At 39.5% G+C, this 19227-nt stretch overlaps 1 protein-coding gene across 1 annotated transcript in view; it reads right to left on the reverse strand.

Moving 5' to 3' along the window:
- Positions 1-9447, reverse strand: part of CCDC9B (coiled-coil domain containing 9B) — a gene marked incomplete at both ends in the record, with an annotated part of 55124 nt that extends 45677 nt beyond the window's left edge. The window contains one exon of the mRNA XM_083349671.1: positions 9358-9447. Coding sequence (XP_083205797.1) covers positions 9358-9447 — 90 coding nt within the window. The remainder of the gene's footprint in view (positions 1-9357) is intronic.
- Between the last annotated feature and the right edge of the window lie 9780 nt (positions 9448-19227).

Here is a 19227-nt window from a genome sequence, read left to right on the forward strand (position 1 = left end):
GAGGCAGACACCTTTAAAATTAATTCCTGGGTCCACTGTTCAAAAAATATACTTCAATATGTGGAATGTTAAAATATTTTGCTCCATTCTAGCAGGTCAAATTTAAGTGTTCTTCTTTTTTCATTGTAATCTTTGGTTCCTTCTGGTTCCCTCTAGTGCAGGGGTCCCCAACCTGTGGGCCATGGCCTCTTGCCTACTGGTCCACATGAATGGCCTCACCCCAAGCGTCACACAGGCGCAACCTCACACTGTGCATCACCCAAATTCTAACTCCGCCCCAAGCATTGCGCACACACTTGCACTGCCCCATTTGCATCACACACACGCATGCAGCCCCATGCCTCCCCCTTCCTTTCCCTCCGGGCCACCAACCTAGAAAGGTTGGGGACCTCTTCTCTAGTGTCCAGCTTTCAAAGTTCCATCCCAAGATTTTAAAAAAAAGAATTCAAAAAATAGCATTTTGCCACAGAAGGAGTTTTACAATTAATTCCAAAGGCTTGTTTCAAATTGATCTGGATCCTTGATCCATTTGTAACTTTCCAAAATCAATCTTCTAATCACCCTTTTGCAGTTTTTTTAAAGTTTTTTAAATTTGTATTTAAAACATCTTTCACTAAGGATTGAAGGGGACTCACCTGGTACCATAAAAAGTTGTCACTCCAGAGGTTCATAATAGCTGAAAAGCAATTAACCATCAAATTCAGAAGGTCATTAAAAAAAGGAAGCATGCAGATCCTGTGTCCATAAAGGCACCAACCATAATTTGAGCAAAGACGGCTTTCTCTCATCTTACACACCACTAAACCTACCAAAGGCTATTATCTTGCAATCTCCTTGTGAGGGACCCCTGTCTGGAGCACTTGTGTACAATCTCAAGTTCTCCACTTGTCCAGAGAGAAATTAGAAGTAGCCAGCCACTCACCAGCTCTTCATTCTGATGTGGTCTTTGGCTCCACGTTTAGTGGAGCTGTCTTCGCCATTTCTTCTTATGAAAGGATATTTGTAAATATATAAATAAAGCCATTTTGCACAGCATAAAAACACCTTAAATAAATAATTAAAGGCCAACATATAATTAAGAAAATTATGTGTCTATATTATGTTTGTACCATTTATCAAGGTTCTTAAGAAAGAAAAGGAAAATTGAGATGTACAAACGTATATACTGTATCTGCTTAAATCTTGAAAAGGTGAATAAAGTTTGTACTTAAAGCAATGTAATTATTTCTAATGTTGGAAGACAATTTTTCTTAAATGGAATCCCTCAAGAAATTATTGGCAAGCATTTTTGTCAAACTAGTACATCATGCTGACTATATTAGTTAAACTTCACATTTTATTTGTAGTGCTTGCTATATGAAACCAAATGGGAAAGAAGCAATTCTTTTCATGGATGCCATCTTAATTTAAAATGTTATCAATGAAAGACAATGATAAAATCAAGTAAGCATCTTAAGTAAAATAAAAATGAATGAGTGATAAAATTCTACCTAGCTGCGCATAATAGACAGCTTACCATGAATCCCCACAATACAAATAATAAGGATATATTTATGTTAGAGAATGTGTGGATAACCTTGTTCTCTTAGTTTAATCGCTAGATGGTACCAGATTTAACTGCACCAGGACCAAGTTAGGAATTTCCCCCTGGTGTTTGGTTTACAGCAATTGATTTGGATAATTTTTTTATTCCTATTTATATCCCGCCCTTCTCCGAAGACTCAGGGCAGCTTACAATTTAAAGCACAAATCAATGTGCTTAGCAATAGCCTTCATTCTATGTATATGCCTGCTTATTAGGGCTTTCGCCCCCCCCCCCAAGCAGCATTATTACAAAGTCAGTTTATTGCCCCCAACAATCCGGGTCCTCATTTTACCTACCTTGGAAAGATGGAAGGCTGAGTCAACGTTGAGCCTGGTGGGACTCAAACCTGCACTAATTGCAGGCAGCTGGTGTTACTTAAGGAGGCATTAGCCCACTGCTCCACCAAGGCTCTTGCCTTGACTCCTAACATCTTTGTCACCTAAACAAATATTGATAATAATAATAATAATAACTACAATCTATCTAAAATGAATTTAGTAGCCTCATACCTATAATTTTGGAGGAAAATAGTTCCACTGAATACCAAAAGGAATAGCAATTGCAGCAAGCTCAGGTGAATTCTGAGATATGCAAAGATAAAATTAAAAGCGAAGGAATTCTACCCTGTTAAAGTCATTTGACACTGAAAATGCTCATCGGCCGCTAGCAGTTGCTGTAGACTGGGTAGCATTCAGCAATAAATGTGAAACTCTGAGAGGAGAGAAATGGCTTAGTTGAATCTCTAAGAGTTTATAGCAGCTGCCTTCCTCCAGCTGATGTTTTCCAGATATGTTGAACTACAATACCCATCATTCTTATCTACCACATGTAGAAAGTAACATGTTGGAGAAAGTTGGTTATATTAACTTGGACAAATGCACAACTAATTACAGGTATATATGTTTACACACTTTACAGAAAAAGCACAGGAAAGAAAAAAGAACTTGTAAGCTAAAAAAAGTTAGACACAAGAAAGAAAGAAAAAGGAAACATGGCTCAGACTAATTTACACTTGCAACATAACTGTACATGTCTTTCTATCTTCCATCCAGGTACTGCTTTATACATTTTCTTTGGTTCTTTAAACATCTCGTCTCTTTTTCAGACTCTCACCAACTCCATTGAACTACAACTTTCTCAGACTTTTATTTCACTCTTCCTTTATAGTTTTGCAGTTACTGTTGTGATTCAGGGCCAGCCTGTGGGTTCGGGAGTTGGGTCGGACAACTCAGAGGAGGAGGAGGGGGGTGTTGAAGACCTTGCTGAGGGGGTTGAAGATCTTGCTGATGAGAGCCCTCAGCCAGGCCCCTCCCACTTGGTCACCACGGAGACCCAGCTGTGTGAGCCTGACAGCATGGATGAAGATGACCCACAGCTGGCCCTGTTCAAGGCGCAGGAGGCAGTAAATTAGGAGTAAACAGAGGAAGGCAATGGGGCTTCTCGGAAGGAGGCAGAGAGAAGCCACGCCCTGAACTCTATATAAGGGGAATGTGTGGGGAGGGCTGGTTTGCTGAAGGCAACCGCTTGGATAGTTCGTGTTTCTTAAAGCTCCTGTTTCTTGGTTGGTGTCTTGTTTGTTTTTGTAGCTATAAATTTGGCAGGCGTAATTCCAGCCTCTTGCCATTTGTAAAGGGGTTGTCCCTGCCTTTTCTGCAGGGCCGGTAGCAGGCTGGTACAGAACAGTTACAGTATACCAATCTGATCTTCAATCTTCTTCCTGTGTGATCAAATCATCTCGCCATACCGATTATTCACTTTTATAGCCTATCCAAAATCATGCAACACTCATTCATGTGTGACCTTCTCTTCTTGTTTCACCACAAGTAGTCCTTATAACAGTTCAGTGACCGTCTGAAGTTACAATGGCATGGAAAAAAACTGACTTATGACTGTTTTTCACAGTGACAACCATTGCAGCATCCCCATGATCATGTGAACAAAATTTAGAGGTTTGGCAACGGACTCATATTTATGATAGTTGCAGTGTCCCAGGGTCATGTGATCACCTTTTGCAACCTTCTGACAAGCAAAGACAATGAGGAAACCAGATTCACTTAACAACTGTCTTGCTAACAACTGCAGTGATTCACTTAACGTCTTTGACACTAAAGGTCGTAAAATGGGGCAAAACTCACTTAACTGTCTTGCTTAGCAAGAGAAATTTTGGGCTCAATTGTGGAGGACTATCTGCACCCCATTCCCATTGCACTTAACTTATGTTGTTTCTGATGTACCCAACTCTCATTCTATATATCAAGATTGGAGAAGCATACTGTAGTATATGCTATTTTATTTCTTTCAACATTCATTCCTCATAACAAACTACTGTATGTCCTATCCATTACTTTTCTAGACATTTTTAAGCAGATATTCACCAGTCACCTTTTTCATGTATTCTTGAGTCTCATAATAGCTCATTCTTCATGTGTTTGTCTGTCCTACCTACATATTTATGTCACCTTAACAGATTACTTGTTCTCTCTGGATTGCATTAATTCAGACTATTGCACAATATTTCCAAAAAACATATCTGGCTTTTCCTTTATCATTATTCACTGGTGTAACACTCAGCTATAATTAACCTACAGATTTCTATTTTCATACACACCCACAACAACCTAGAGAAAACAAATTCATTTTTTCTGACACACATATTAGCTCTTTCATTGACAAATAAACCTACACCTTCGCTTCAAGATTAAACAACACACATTTGGGAGTTTTACATGCTTTTTCTTACACTTCACATCATACACACACACACACACACACAACATATTTTTTCATTCATTGGTGGTTTATATTTATTCCTCTTGCATTCCCAACTTTTTTATATGATAATAATCACTAAATGGGCCTTTTAGATATTGACTGCATTTCTCATCTTATTGGTCAACTGAGTGTCAAGAATGAAACTTTGGCAGCTACATGCCTCTGCGTTTCAGGTAAAACTTTTTTAATAGGTAAGTTGTGGAAGATGTAGGCCAGCTTATGAGCTTTAACTGATAAACTGGTACCTCTTACCACATGCAACATTCCCTACTAATAGCAATGAGAGTACTAGCTACTTTTGGTCTATTGTAGCCAGTATACCACAAGTGCAACTAAAAACCAGATTTACCTCAAGGATTCTCACAGTTTTCTGCGCAAACCAGAAACTACAATTCAGAGACTATCTTACAAACAAAGTACTTTTTCTCACATCCAACCAGCTAGGATAGATATGTAATACACTGCCACACTTATAACTAGCTGATTACCGTAACACTGAACAGGACCTTTTCTATTTGGGAAAGAAGGATATACAGTACATACAGTACTGCAGCCTCAGATAGCATATCTATCTATCTATCTATCTAGTGCCAATGAATAGAGATTCACAGAGAGATAGCAGCAGGAGGAGCAAAAACAATGAGAACAAGGACTCAAAATGAAATGCCCCAGAATTTGAGGCCCTGTATTAAATCCAGCGACTCGTTGATTGGTGCACACTGATCCAGGCATTGCCACACAGTCAGCATTTTTTCTTTCTGACTGTTTGTTGCTGTGTTGCAGTCAGGGGATATTTTCGCTGCCAAGCTACCGAAAAGAACATTGGCTTGGTGGGCATTGGAAATGGAAGGTGACACCCCCTTTACCCTCGCGGGCAGAAAGCCCTGAGGTACAGTGATTCAGGCAGGGAGTTATAAATGGCTCTAGCAGAACAAACGTGCAGTGGCTGTGAATGAGAAGGCTTGTTTGCTGGGGGGGGGGAACCCTAGAGGCCACTGGAAGATGAGGAGGGGGAGAGAGTCTACCAGCCAGAGATATCTTTATTCATATCAAACAAATGTTGGAGGGGATGAGAAGGGAGTCAAAACCAAGCATGAAGTAGGAAAGTAAAGTTTCAGGGAATTTTTTTTGCCATATCCACTGACTCTAAGCTGCTAATCTTTTTTCTAGATTAGGGTTCTGACTAGGATTTCCCAGTGTGCTTCCCAAATCAGCTGTTTGTGGTATGAGGATGAAAGAGGAAGAAAGAAAGAAGCAGGGGGTGAGGGGGAAACCACTGGGGGATGGGAATTGGCAGGATAGGGCCTCAACCCAGCACTTCGCAGTGTCAGGCAGTGCACTGCCAGTCTTTGATCAGATGGGTGCATCATCTCCAGACTCCTAGTCTTTGAGTGGGAAGCATCTTTCATTACCCAGCATTCTGTTTTGTTATGATTTCTGCTAAAATACGTCTTCCCTCTCTTTGAAGGGGGGGGGGAATAGGGAATCTAACTTGCCTGCCTGGAAAGACAGTCCCGTAACAATCTACTGCAGGAAAGCCCACCTTTTTGCCCTCCCCAGTCATCCAGCTAACAATCTGCTGGCTGAAAACAAAAGACTCTGAAACAGCAATGCAATTTTTTTTAAAAAAGAAGCAAAGCAAAGAAGTCACTCCTTGGCTTTCAGACTGCAAGAATGGCTCCCCACATCCCTCCCGGTTACAACAAAGGCAGCACTCACAGAATGGTGCATTTTGGACATCAGAGGTGAAGCTCGGCAGATTCCACAGCAGGGCTAAAAGAGGAGAGCCATCCGTCGGCCTTTCTCAGTACTGGTTGCACCGCATACAGGATCATGTTTTGATTACAAAAGCCCTGCCTGGGCTCCCAGCCAAAAGCACCGGCTGCCTCATAAGCAGAGGCAGGCAATCAAAGCGTTTGTGTCCTCCTCTTCATTCGCCTTTCAGCGAGAACGTATGTAGCCTTTGCTTCTCCCCGTGATACCTTTACAATTCTGGTTGTCGGAGTCCACACACGGCACATTCTGACTAGCAGGAACTGGAAAGACTGGGAGGGTGAGGCATCCTTGCCCACCAAGAGCCAGACTCCACATTCTTGGCACTTATTTGCATCGTGGGCTAAATGTACAAATGATTGTTAGGCGAATGCTCACAAAGGTTTGGAAGATTCCGTCAATCTGAGATCTGTTTTTTGTTTCTTGATAAAAGTTTATGTCAGCAGAGACGGTGAGGAGTTGGAAGCCTGGAGAAAAACAGATCAATGAAACGGCAGGCCAGCTAAAAGTCTATATTTGGCAAGGCACCGGAACAGATTGTCAAGGAGCATGTTTGCAAACCTTTCATAAAGAATGCTATCATTAATAGGTGCCAGCCTGGCTTTCAGGAGCATGTTGTGCCAGATTATTTTTTTATGACAGAAGGACTCACTAACAAGATAGACCAAAGAAATGCTGCAAAGGATGTGCATGTTGTTCTTAGTGAAGGGTCTGACAGGAACTCTTGGATGATTATTGGACAAGATAGATTAAAAATCAGTCAGATGAGATTGCAACTGGTTGAGCAAGCACCTCCAAAGGGCTCTGCAAAGTGGGGCAGTAGTAGTAGTGTCCATCCTGGATGCAGGCAGTAAGAGGTACTTGGGCTGCTGCTGCTCATCAGTGGTTTGGTAGTTAGCATCAGGATGTAGCAACAGAGATGGAGAAGGTGAACTGGTGATGGTGTGGTAGGTTTTAGCTTTTAAGCGGTGAAACCATCTGGCTAGTGCAGCGGTAGCAGTTTTCAGATGTGGGTTGAGAGATATTTGGGGTGATTTAGTAAAATCCTGCCCTGAGGTGTAAGACACATTCCATTTCACACATTCAGTGAGCCTAGGATTACCTCATCTTCCCTATGTTTAAAAATCACAGATTCATATTAGACAGGTCAGTTTATCTAATATAAGATATCCTGTATTTAAAATAACGTATTATTCTGTTCCCCTGATCAACCTTAGGATAAAACTATTAGGAAGATTAAATTGAAAAGGCAGAGGCCTTTGTATGTTTGTTTGTTTTTTAACCCTGGTCTGTTTTCATAAGATTGCAGCCTCCTTGCCCAAGCAGGTTTGGATGTGCCCAATACAGCTTCACTCAACTTAGCTATGGAATATACATCTGTATGAAGGTCAGTTACAAGCCAAGAGTCATAGATAATATATACTGGTTGCCCTGGTTACTCCAACCGCCTAAGGTATAATTTTTTATTTTATTTTTATTTCAATTCCATTTATATCCCGCCCTTCTCCGAAGACTCAGGGCGGCTTACAAGCTTAGCAGTAGTATGTAATGTATGGTTATGACTTAGCATGACAGGTGAACCTGTTCTACAAATGGGCAGTGCTAGGCTTCAGGGTTTAGGGACTGCGGCCTATACCAGGGGTCCTCAACCTTGACAACTTTAAGACTTGTGGACTTCAGCTCCCAGAATTCCTCAGTCAGATTTGCTGGCTGAGGAATTTTGGGAATTGAAGTCCACAAGGCTTAAAGTTGCCGAGGTTGAGGACCCCTGGTCTATATAACAGATCTCCTGATGTTTGGCGGGCAACTGTGGCTGGCATCTTTAGAGGCAGGTTGGTCTGCTATGCAGGCTATAAAGACAGGTGTCCAGTCAATGTCTGCTTAGTGGCCTGTGGCCACAAAATCCAATACCAGTATATTATTCTTGAGATCATCATTAAACAAATAAAAGCTTCCCAAGATGTATGATTATTTTTAAAAAATTATGTTTCTCAAAGAAGCACTTATTCCTAAACTGAATGGTGGGTTCATAGTATCACTGGCGTTCTTCCCTGCTGGATAATGTTATAAACATTTTTCTTTGTATATATCTTTTCTTTTTTGATACCTTTTCCACACTTCTATCCCTATTCTCTTTTCATTCTTTATTTTTTGTCTTGATTGTTTGTTTATGTTTTTTTTTATGTTCATGCTTTGTAAACTGTAATACAATTATTTGAATGTTGCTTTAATATCATATCTACTTTTATGTCTCATTTCTTTCTTCAGTCTTGTTCTTAAAGTATTTCATGGCAGACAAGAGTACCACAGAGTCCCCCAAAGACACATGGGGGAACAGCAGAAAACTGCTTAACCCAGCCTTGCCTAATTTGTATTCCAGGTATGGGGGACTTGATTGCCAGATCCTGCAGACAAGGACTATATTCAATGCAAACTAAAGGAGCATAACACAACATGACTGGAGGAATTCGGTTTCTTTTATCCTTCTCAACCACTATCACCTCCACCAGATTTTTCCACTTAGAGAGAAGATACGAGTCTTCACATTGATTCCCTGTGGAAATATGAGCAAACAGAACGGGTTAGGTTTGCCTTCTCCCTGTATCATTTGTCCACTAAAATTTCTAACCCAGCTCAAATATATCACCAAGAACTTCTGGTGTGCTTAACAACTAACCTAGCTTTAAAGGATTTGCTCTTATTTTTCAAGAAATTTGTTTTTATTTTGCTTTCAGATGAGCAAAACAGATCCTATGTACAGTCACACTGTCTTTCATTTTATTATAGAATCACATTTTGTCATTTGTCATTGCAATTAAAAGGACCTAAGGATGGGAGCAGAAATGTTGGATTTCAACCCTGCAGAAGCAACCCGGTATTCAAAATCAAGAGCCATGGTTAGACATCCTTACTACTCTCCTCCCCCCACACACCCACATTTAATGTATTGGCAGAAACAGGTGCAGAGAGTCAGTGTATTCACTCTTTAATCCTCCAAGGGCTGGGAGGAGCAAGCTCGTATTACATTTCACCCTGGGGCAAGTATTAGGATGGAAGTACGGATTCTGACTTTCAGGCAAAAGTTTAAAATGTTACTTCATGTCCCCAAATGTGTAGTCTCACTTGAGACCTACATGAGTACATTCTTTATAAAACACTATTTTTTCCACTGCCTTAATTATTTCTTAGTTCAGTTTATTTGTGTATTTACTTGTTCATCCACTTGCCTGGTAGTTCACCACAGTCACGGTGATGATGGTGGTGGTGATGGTACCTACATAATTTTTTAGAAAAATAAAAGGAGACTTTGGAAGCATTGCTACGATCTGGGTTCCTTTGGGTACTTATTTGCTTTTGCACTTACTTGCCCTCACACGGTCCAGACTGACGTACAGCTGTGCACCACAAGTAACCTCTACTCTTCCAAGGTCTGTCTTATAGCAAAGTTGCCTAGAGCTCTTGCTGAAAACATTTTAGACATGACGACCTGTATTTTGATACATACATTTTATAAATAACTCAAGGTGGTGAGCACATCTAATATTCCTTCCTCCTCTAATTTCACCCACAACAACCCTGTAAAGTGGGTTGGACTGAGAGAGAGTGACTGGTCCAGGTTCCCAGCTGACTTTTTCATGCCTAAGAGAGGACTAGAATTCCCAGTCTCCTGGTTTCTAGCCTGGTGTCTTAACCATTAGACCAAACTATAACCACTAGACTAACTAATGATACCTCTGTCTGGGCCCCTACATTTTTCTTAAAAAATTGCTCCAATATTGCCCTAACTCTGATGCAGCTTTGGATGTCATTATATTTTGTTGCCATGAAGTCAAATCAGAGACCGCACAATTCTTCCGGTGGCATAAAAAGGGCATTATCAACTAAGAATGCAACTCCAATTATGACTATTCTCCTTTTGTGTTGATGCTTTATTCCTTGTAAGCGGTCAAATGTTTCCAGTTACTCAATTCTAATTGCAAAAGAAAAAAGGGAATGATAAGGGGAGAAAACCCCTTAAACTAATTTTCTTGTAGCTGCTGCAACCTTTCTTGACTTTGCTTCATTTGCAGTAGCTAGGCTGTAGTTAGCTTCTTCTGCCAATTCGACTGGTTGTAGTTAATTAAGATTCCAGTCCTACATACACTCTCCTGAGCAAGCTATAGTTCTAATTACCCTAGAGCAAAAATACCAACAAGTAAGTGTATTTAGAAGAAGATCCAGAAAGTCTAGTCCCAACCTTAAGAGCCTGGCTTTAATTATACACATTTCAAATGAAAGGTAAAGGTTGAAAAATACATCCGCCCATAAAAAAGATGATATCAGTTCATTATATAGACTGCAGGTAGAATGGGCACAGAAAATTTTAAAGTCTAGAAGCCACACTGTGTTTCAGAATAACATTGTTGTTTTTGGGTGGTTGATTACTGCTTGCTTCTATTAAATAAAGCAAAAGAGCTCTTGTGGCAAATCAGAAATGGAGAATCCATCCCAGGACCTCAGAAAAAAGATCAGGGCCAAACTCTAAAACCTCAGAAATAAAATCAGGTTGAATCCCTATCTTCGCATAACCCCATCAGAACTGAAGACTCTATTCCTACCCTAAAACAAAGCTGTCGCGATAGAATAAAAAAAACAAGTAGTCCTCACTTATTGATTGCAGTCTGGCTGCAGTCCTTAAGCGAATCACCATGGTTATTATGCACAATACCATGTGACCACAACCTGTGACTTCCTGCCAGCTTCCCCACTGACATTGCTCGTTGGCTGTCATTATGTGATCATGGGATGCAGTGACCGAGGTAAATGCACACCAGATGCCAAGTGGCCAAATTGCAATCACATGACTGTGGAGATGCTATCACAGCCACAAGTTCAGGGACTGGTCATAAATCTCCTTTTTCAGGACTGTTGTTACTTTGAATGAGCGTCAAACAAGCAGCCCATAAATGAAGACTACCAGCATCACTCACCAGGGCAAAAACGAACAAAAGCCAGTGAAGACTCAGCCTCTGCAGCCACCCAGCAGCAGACCCAACTAAGGAAATTGCAACAATGTACTTGATGGAAAAAAATCACAGATTTTCTTGTTCTAGCTCAGGGGTAGGCAACCTCGGAGTTGAAGTCCATGAGTCATAAAAGAGCCAAGGTTGCCTACCCCTGTTCTAGCTTAAGGCTGCGCACCTACTCTCCCACCATTCATTAGCATGGGAAACAAAGGGTACTTCCAAACACCGCTCTCTCCTCTGAAAAGATGTGAAATAAATATAATTTGACCCACCCTCTGTGGCCATAGAAACCAGAACCTGAGAATTTCCCACTCCTATAAATGCCCTTTCCCTTCTTTTGTTCTTGTTCCTCTTTATGAAGCAATGATCGTTGCTTGTAATGAAGTGTGATCTTTTTTTTTTCAGCATCATATTCCATCTTTTTAATCTACAACATCGCTTCTAAAGCGAAGCCTTTGCTAATTCCTTTGCAAGTCTAGCAGCAAACTACAAACCGCATTTTCCTCTTGAAATGGACTTTTGCATGGGAAATTGTTAGTTGGACTTCCCCACCCAGGTAACTCTCCAGATGTGTGGGAGTTTTACCACAAAAGTTTGTTGATGAAGGCTGGTGTCTGAAACATCTGGGGAAGGCATTAACCTGGAAAAGATTGGATTAAAGTATAAAGTAGCATTTTCTAATCCCATCCTGTCATTACCTGCCTCCTACAGGTAAATGAGTTTCTACTGTGTAATAAGACAGCTAAAAATCTTGTTAGGGAAGGTAAACATCATCAAATCCCTCTTCTCCTGCAGTCCCTTACACCCTCTTTAAAATTTGCTCCAGAGATTTGAAAGTCCCTTCAGAAGAGCAGAAGACTAAATCCCACACTTACAAAAGAGTTAGAATACATAGCAGGCCCAATAACACCTGGGAATAATTGTTTGGACAATGCTGCACATCTTAGGCTTTTTGTATGGCTGCTTCTTTGTAACTTAAATCATTGACTGGCATCATATCAGGACCTCTGAAGGATATGTACATACACCGCTGTTTTATTATTTTATGGCACCAAGAGAAATAAACCTAATAGGCATTCAGTTGTAAGGGATTTAATTACGAGGTCCCAGACGTCTAAGGACATACTAGTTAACCTCCCCAATTTTGTTTTTGCTTTATTTCTGCCTGGGATCATTAAGGAAGAGATAGCACAGCTCATACCCTGATTGGTGATTCACTTTCTTGCTTGACGGAAGGAACATCCCAATGAACTTTCTTTCTCTTTGGTGACTGAACGTAACACTACTCTGGGAACAATTCCAAGCTGCATCTGATCTTCTTATTGTGGAGGCTCTAAGATGCCATATAAAGTAGAGGACTGTAAGTCAGTTAGGTTGATGGGTCTTCTCGTTGGCTCATCCGTTGATTCCTTATTGCATTTATAATCCTGCCTTTTGTCTCGAAAGTTCAAAATAGTCTCCCTTCATTTTATTCTTATCAGGTACTAGACTGAAAAAAGGGTCTAGCTCAAAGTCATTCAGTGAACTCCATGGCTGAGTAGGGAACCAAATGTAGATTTTCCTGGTCTGAATTCAACACTTTTACTACTACTACTACTACTACTACTACTACTACTACTACTATATACTGGTTCTCATCTTTCAAGTATTTTCTTTGATGCACTTTGTAGATGCACAATGCCTTCCTGCGAAAGGAGTAGAATATTCTAAAAGAGGGTTGAAGAGAAATTTGGGGGGAAATCTTTTTTTGGGGGAAAAACTTTTTAAGTAAGAGAAAAACATACAGAGTGGCTTTTGAAGTCCAGACATCTTGCCTAGAACTGCAGAGATTTTAATTTTGATAGAATCAAAAGCTGCAAACAGATCAAAGAGAACCAAAAGAGTCACACAACCCTATCCTGGTTTGCCACAGGACAAAAACTAAAAAAAACAGTGCAGCTTTTGTCCAATACCAGAGCTGAATATTGACTGAAAAGGGTCCAGATAACCCATTTCATCCAGGATTCTCTCTAGCTGTAGTTCATGCATCTTTTCAACAAACTTTCTTATGAGAAAGCTATAGATTGCGCAACAATCAAGAGGTTACAAGAAGATGGAGAGAGTAGGAACCATGGACAGTCCTCATATTAGTATGCTGTTTATATACTTGTGTGGGATGTTAAGGGAATATCTACATTGGCACCTACCTGGATTGAAACTAGATGTAGTTTTGGACCTGGATCTTGAACTGATTGAGCTGTGTTATTGGAGGAGGGGCTGCATTGCTGCGCTGACTATGCCTACCACATCTGTTGCACCTGTAGACCCGATGGTAATTATGGAGATGGCCCATCAATGTTGTGTGTTTATTTCTGCTATACACATTTTATTTCCTTTGGTTTGTCAGTGGCTGTCAGAGGGACTGTGTTGATGGCCAGGTTAGTCAGGCTGGCCATTTTTTAGTCAGCAGCAATAGAGGACTGGACATTTTTTGCAGCTAGTTGGGACATTGAAAGATTCTTGACACATGTTCATGACGGAGGTTCTCTGTCTGCCATAGTGTTGTGCAACCCTGGTTGGACAACTCTCCAACTGAGAGGCCAACCAGGATATCAGGACTTTGGAGGTGTTGGAAGCAACTGGTGGGGTGGAGGAGGCTGACAGTAGAGTGACAATGTCAACCGTCTGACTAGTGAACTCAAAATCAAGGAATCAAACTTTGAAATGCCATAAAAGATAAAACCTTATTGAATACACATCTCAGAACTGAAGAAATAAAACCAGCTCTGGTTTTCCCACACAAAAATCTGCCTAGTTAACAATTGCTTTCTTTAACCTCCATCCTCTGCCCAATCATATATGTCTTTGTTTTTTATGAGAATGGTCCACTTCTCCATCAGACACCTGCATTAGTGACCTTGGCATTCTTGTAGGCTTTAACAGTCCATGGCCAGCTTCGTAGGCTCCCATTTCCTCCTCATGCTTTCTACCTCTCCCCCCTGTTTCTATGGCAAGTTGAATAGTGATAGAAGTTAGCAGGCATCTTAGCAATTCAACCTTGACAGACAGGCTGTTATGGATTCCCCTTCCCAGCAGAGGCCATTGTGTCTTTCCTTCAGCTATTCCCAGAGAGAAAAAGGATAATGTGGTAACTTCCACTTCAATATGGACTCTATCTCCTGGCTAGCTTGCCTGTGTTTGTGGACTATGAGTTTCCACTGAAGACTGATTCTCTCCTCTGGATGAGAACCAAAAAAAAAAGAGAGAGAATGGTGGGGTTGGAGATGAATGAAGAAGGGACCCTTCAGTGAAAGCATGAGGGAAGGGTTCCCTGTGATTGTGTGTGCATCTGTGTTTGGGAAGTGGCACCTGCCTTATGGGACATCCATAAAATATATATGGAATATATTTTAAATGTATTACTTTTTATAGTCTTAATGTACGTCGCCCAGAGTCATTCTTTCATGAGATGGGCCACCATATAAATTTGATGAATGAATAAATTGTATTGGTATATTAGTCAATCAATAGGTAACAGCAGCTGGCTGAACTTACCTGTGCACAGAGGCTAAGAGGTCAGTCAGGACCTTAGACCCTACCCAGGGATTCTAAACTATTTGATAGTCTGGGAAACTGGTGAAAACAAAAACCACTCCAGAAGAACATCCTGAGAACCAAACGAAGATCGTCAACATTTGCTCTTCTGGAATCTGGTTAAAGGCTTCTTCATAAGATACCTTTTTATCTCTGGTACTTTTTTCAAACAATGCAACAAGGGGACATAAATTGAGGTTGGATTTTATGACAGTCTGTGAATTTAGTTCCAGCAGTAATAAACTTCTTATAGAGAAATGGGGGGGGGGGCTTTTCCACTGCTGAGCTGGAATGTTCCCAACCAACCTTGAATCAGCCAAAAACTATACAGGTTGCCCTCAACTTACAACAGTTCATTTAGTGACATTTTGAAATTACACCAGCTTTGAAAAAAGTGACTTATGACCATTTTTCACCCTTATGACCATTGCAGCATCCCCACTGTTATGTACTGGGCTTTTGGTACCACACCACGTGCGTTGCTGGAGAGCTAACGGCTCTCCAGCAACCCAGACAGAACGTCTCCAGTCCTGCAATTGGTCAGCCTCGGGTGGCAAGCACGGGTTTAATCTGATTGGTTGCTACCATAGGGTTTGGCTATATATTGTGGCGGGGAGCGGCCCAAGTCCAGTACAGTTTCAGCTTGAATAAAGAATGAGTTCCTCTGTACTCAGCTGTGTGTCTTCATTCCTGCTCACCAGAGGCCACAACTTAACACCCACGGTCATGTGATTTACATTCAGATGTTTGGCAAATGGTTCATATTTATGACGATTGCAGTGTCCTGGGGTCATGTGATCCCTTTTGCGACCTTCTGACAAAGCAAAGTCAACGGGGGAGCCATGTTGCTAATTTAACAACAGCAGCAATTCACTTAACAAATGTGGGAAGAAAAGTCATAAAATGGGCCAAAACTCATTTAACAAATTTCTCACTTAGCAACATAAATTTGGGCTCAATTATAGTAATGGACTACCTGTACTAACATGAAATTGCTTATCCTGATTATCAACCTTATCCTGTCTTTCCTGCCTTGGTCTCAGGTCACTGTAGTCACCCTCCAAGGCACTATAATTCCTCCCAAGGTAATAGATGTCAAACATTAACAAATGTCAAACTCTTGTCCACTGTTCTTGGGCAGTGTCAGAATAAGTGGGGGAACACACTAATTTAATATCAGTACAATTTAGGACAACTTTCTTTCCCTCATGAGCTGAGGATGTGAGGAAGGCCAGGTTATAGAGACATGAAAGAAAAAAGATTGCTAAGGCATGTTGGTGCAATGATTACATGCAAATGGGAAAAAAGGAAGGAAGGAAGGAATGAAAGAAGGAAGGAAGGAAGGAAGGAAGGAAGGAAGGAAGGAAGGAAGGAAGGAAGGAAGGAAGGAAGGATTATAAGCAAAAGTTATTGCGCTAATGGCAAAAATTACCTCACTTGAACTACAAGGTCAGTAGTAATATAGCAAATCATAAAACTGCAACTGAACATATTTAGCTTTCATTTTGCGGAAATTTAACCACTGAACTAGAATAGAATAGAATAGAATAGAATAGAATAGAATAGAATAGAATAGAATAGAATAGAATAGAATAGAATAGAATAGAATAGAATAGAATAGAATAGAAGCTGAAAGGGACCTTGGAGGTCTTCTAGTCCAGCCCCCTGCTCAAGCAGGAGAACCTATACCATCTCAGACAAGTGACTGTCTAGTATAATATATATATTATAGTATATATATTATAGTGTGTGTGTGTGTGTGTGTGTGTGTATGTATGTATGCATATGTATGTATGTATATGTTATAGTGTATATATATGTATGTTAGCCAACGAAAGCTAAGTTTATTAAACAGTTGTCTTCTTTTATATTTATCCTGGTGTTCTACTATTTTTCTCAATATGTATATATATATATCACTGCTTACCCGTTTATTTACAAGATTAAATGTTATGAATGAAAAATAACACTAACAAAACAGCTAAAAGTTTCAAATTTAGGGGAAATGTGCTCTTTCAGCAAATATAATTCATGACAAGATCAAGGCAAGATGACTTCATCCTGCATTATTCTTCAATAGGACATTTTAGTTCTCCAAAGTGGGTATCTTTCCTCAGTCTATTCCATGTAGGAATGTAGCTATTTCCTATGTCCTGAAATGATATATTACACTACAGCCACAAGAGGGAACCCAACTGAAGGGAATTATAAATGGAACTTATATTTGGCTCCACCTCCTATTTCTTAGAAAATAAACAACATGCTTGCATGTGCTTATCAGGTTTTTCAAATCAGATTGTGTTTTCTGGCATAAAATTAATGAATTGCATTGTTCTGAATGTGTGTAGAATCCCAACGCCAGTGTGTTTGCATAATTCTTCCTATATTCAGATTGATTAAATTGCAGTTCAAGCTGATTTTCTGCAGTTTTTATTTCTGTTAAATATTTGAGATGAGAACCTATAAGAAAACTAGCTTAGAGAGACTGTGTCTTGTATGCAGATGATTCCATGTTCAATTTCTAGAATCTCTACTTTAAAGGATCAGGATGCAGGGGCTGGGACCGATATCTTTCCTGGTCAACCAAGACTGGAGTCCACAGTTCAGTGTTGGCTGGGGAATTCTGGGAGCTGAATGCCACACATGTTAAAGTGGCCAATAATGTATTCTGTACACTACTAGTACAGTGTGATGTCAACATAGAGGCTGGGTTCTCACAATCTGCAAAATTATAATTATGGTCTGTTTGATTTTGACTCTGTCCTTTGGGAATCCAGATACTGTGATTTATAAATTATGGTATACTGTACTAACTCATAAAATTGTGGTTTATTCAACCTACAGTAATAAAATTTAGAAAAAAACAGATCTCAATGCTTACAGAGGGGAACAATATACCATTATGTAATGTACTATGGAATTATTACCTTAATTATCAATTCAGATCTCAAAGCAAAACACCACGAATGACCCAGCATAACAACCAGATTAGTAAAGCTCCTTGAACAGGAGTTATGAGAAATTTGTTCATGCCACCACTTTCTATAGAATGAAGCCAGAGAATGCAACATAGCAAAAGTTCCTTCTATGATGAATCGAATCCAACTTGCTCATAGCTAAACTTTATAATATTAACTTCTTCACTGGGCATTGTTGCCTCCCTTAATTTTCAATTTGGTTTTTGAACCATGGCTTCTTCTGTGATGGTTCTTCACACTGAATGTAGTTCTTTTAAAAAAAAACAAATAATAGAATACAAAATAAGTTTTTTTAAAAAAGAACAAGCTGGCACAAATGAATATACTATTAAATATAGATTTTTTTAAAAAAAATCAGGTAACACACCCTCTCCATCTTTCCCATTTGTGTGCTCAGCCACTAACCACAGTTTAAATATTTATGCTTTGCATTGAATATTAATTGTTGTTGATTTCTGTTTATGTAAGTCCTAGAAACCATATTCCAAATATCTGCCTTTCTACAGTATATAAGGTGCTGTAGATATTCCTGCTTGAATTTGCTTAAACTTCTAGTGTAGATTTATATTACCAGTTTTATCACTGTAGCCCATTCTTTAATTTTTGTCTCCCAGTTTGATAATTTCAGCAGTGTTTCTCTTTTCCTATGTTGTGCCGGTTTTGTTCTTATTGCTGTCAATAATCTTAGTAAATTGTAATATTTTTTTCATTTGCATTTTCTGGAATTGCATCTAGGAAGAATAAAAATATCTGAACAATTTCAGTTCAAATTTTATTTTTAGGATTTTTTAAAAAAAATATTTTGATGCATTTCTTTCTAATACTTTTGAGAAGGGCCTTTCTGCATAGCCTCCAAATATGGTAAACTTTTTCTTCTTTGTTATGGCATTTCTAACATTTGTTGAAACTGCTTTTCCTGATAAATGTTGATGGAATTATCAACCATCTTTTTTTTGTATCAGTTTTGCCTTACATTGGAATTTGGAGCAATTTGTATTGATTTTCTTCTACTAATGCTTCCTATTCATTCATTGCGATTATTTCACTTAAATTTTCCATCCATTTCATCACCTCCCTATCATATTAAATAACAATTTATAAATACATCCTAACAGATTATCTTGGTTTTCTATAAGATTTCAAATTCTTTCTCAAAATTTCACCTTCTTTCTTGGGCTTCCTTTTTATTTTTCCAGTTATATGAAGATATATGAACCATGCACATTTTCCATCATTGAGCAGTTTCTGTTAATTGTTCATATGTCACATTGGCGTATGTAATTAAACCTTATTTCTGTGGAGTAAAAAGTTCTTGACGGTGATGCTAATGGTGAGATTGCATGCATACCTTGCTTTTAAATGATCCACTGTTTTAAAACAGACTTTGTCTTATACATCCTCTCAGATCCTTTTCTTCTTTTCCTTCTTCATACCAGAAATACCTGTGAGGTCCATTAGGTTATTACTAATTAATTGATTATGTGTGAGCAAGTCTTTTTTTATTCCTAGCAACCACGTAGATAGATTTTCTCCCTGGCGA

Source organism: Vipera ursinii, assembly GCF_947247035.1.
Source record: "Vipera ursinii genome assembly, chromosome: 1".
NCBI lineage: Eukaryota > Metazoa > Chordata > Lepidosauria > Squamata > Viperidae > Vipera > Vipera ursinii.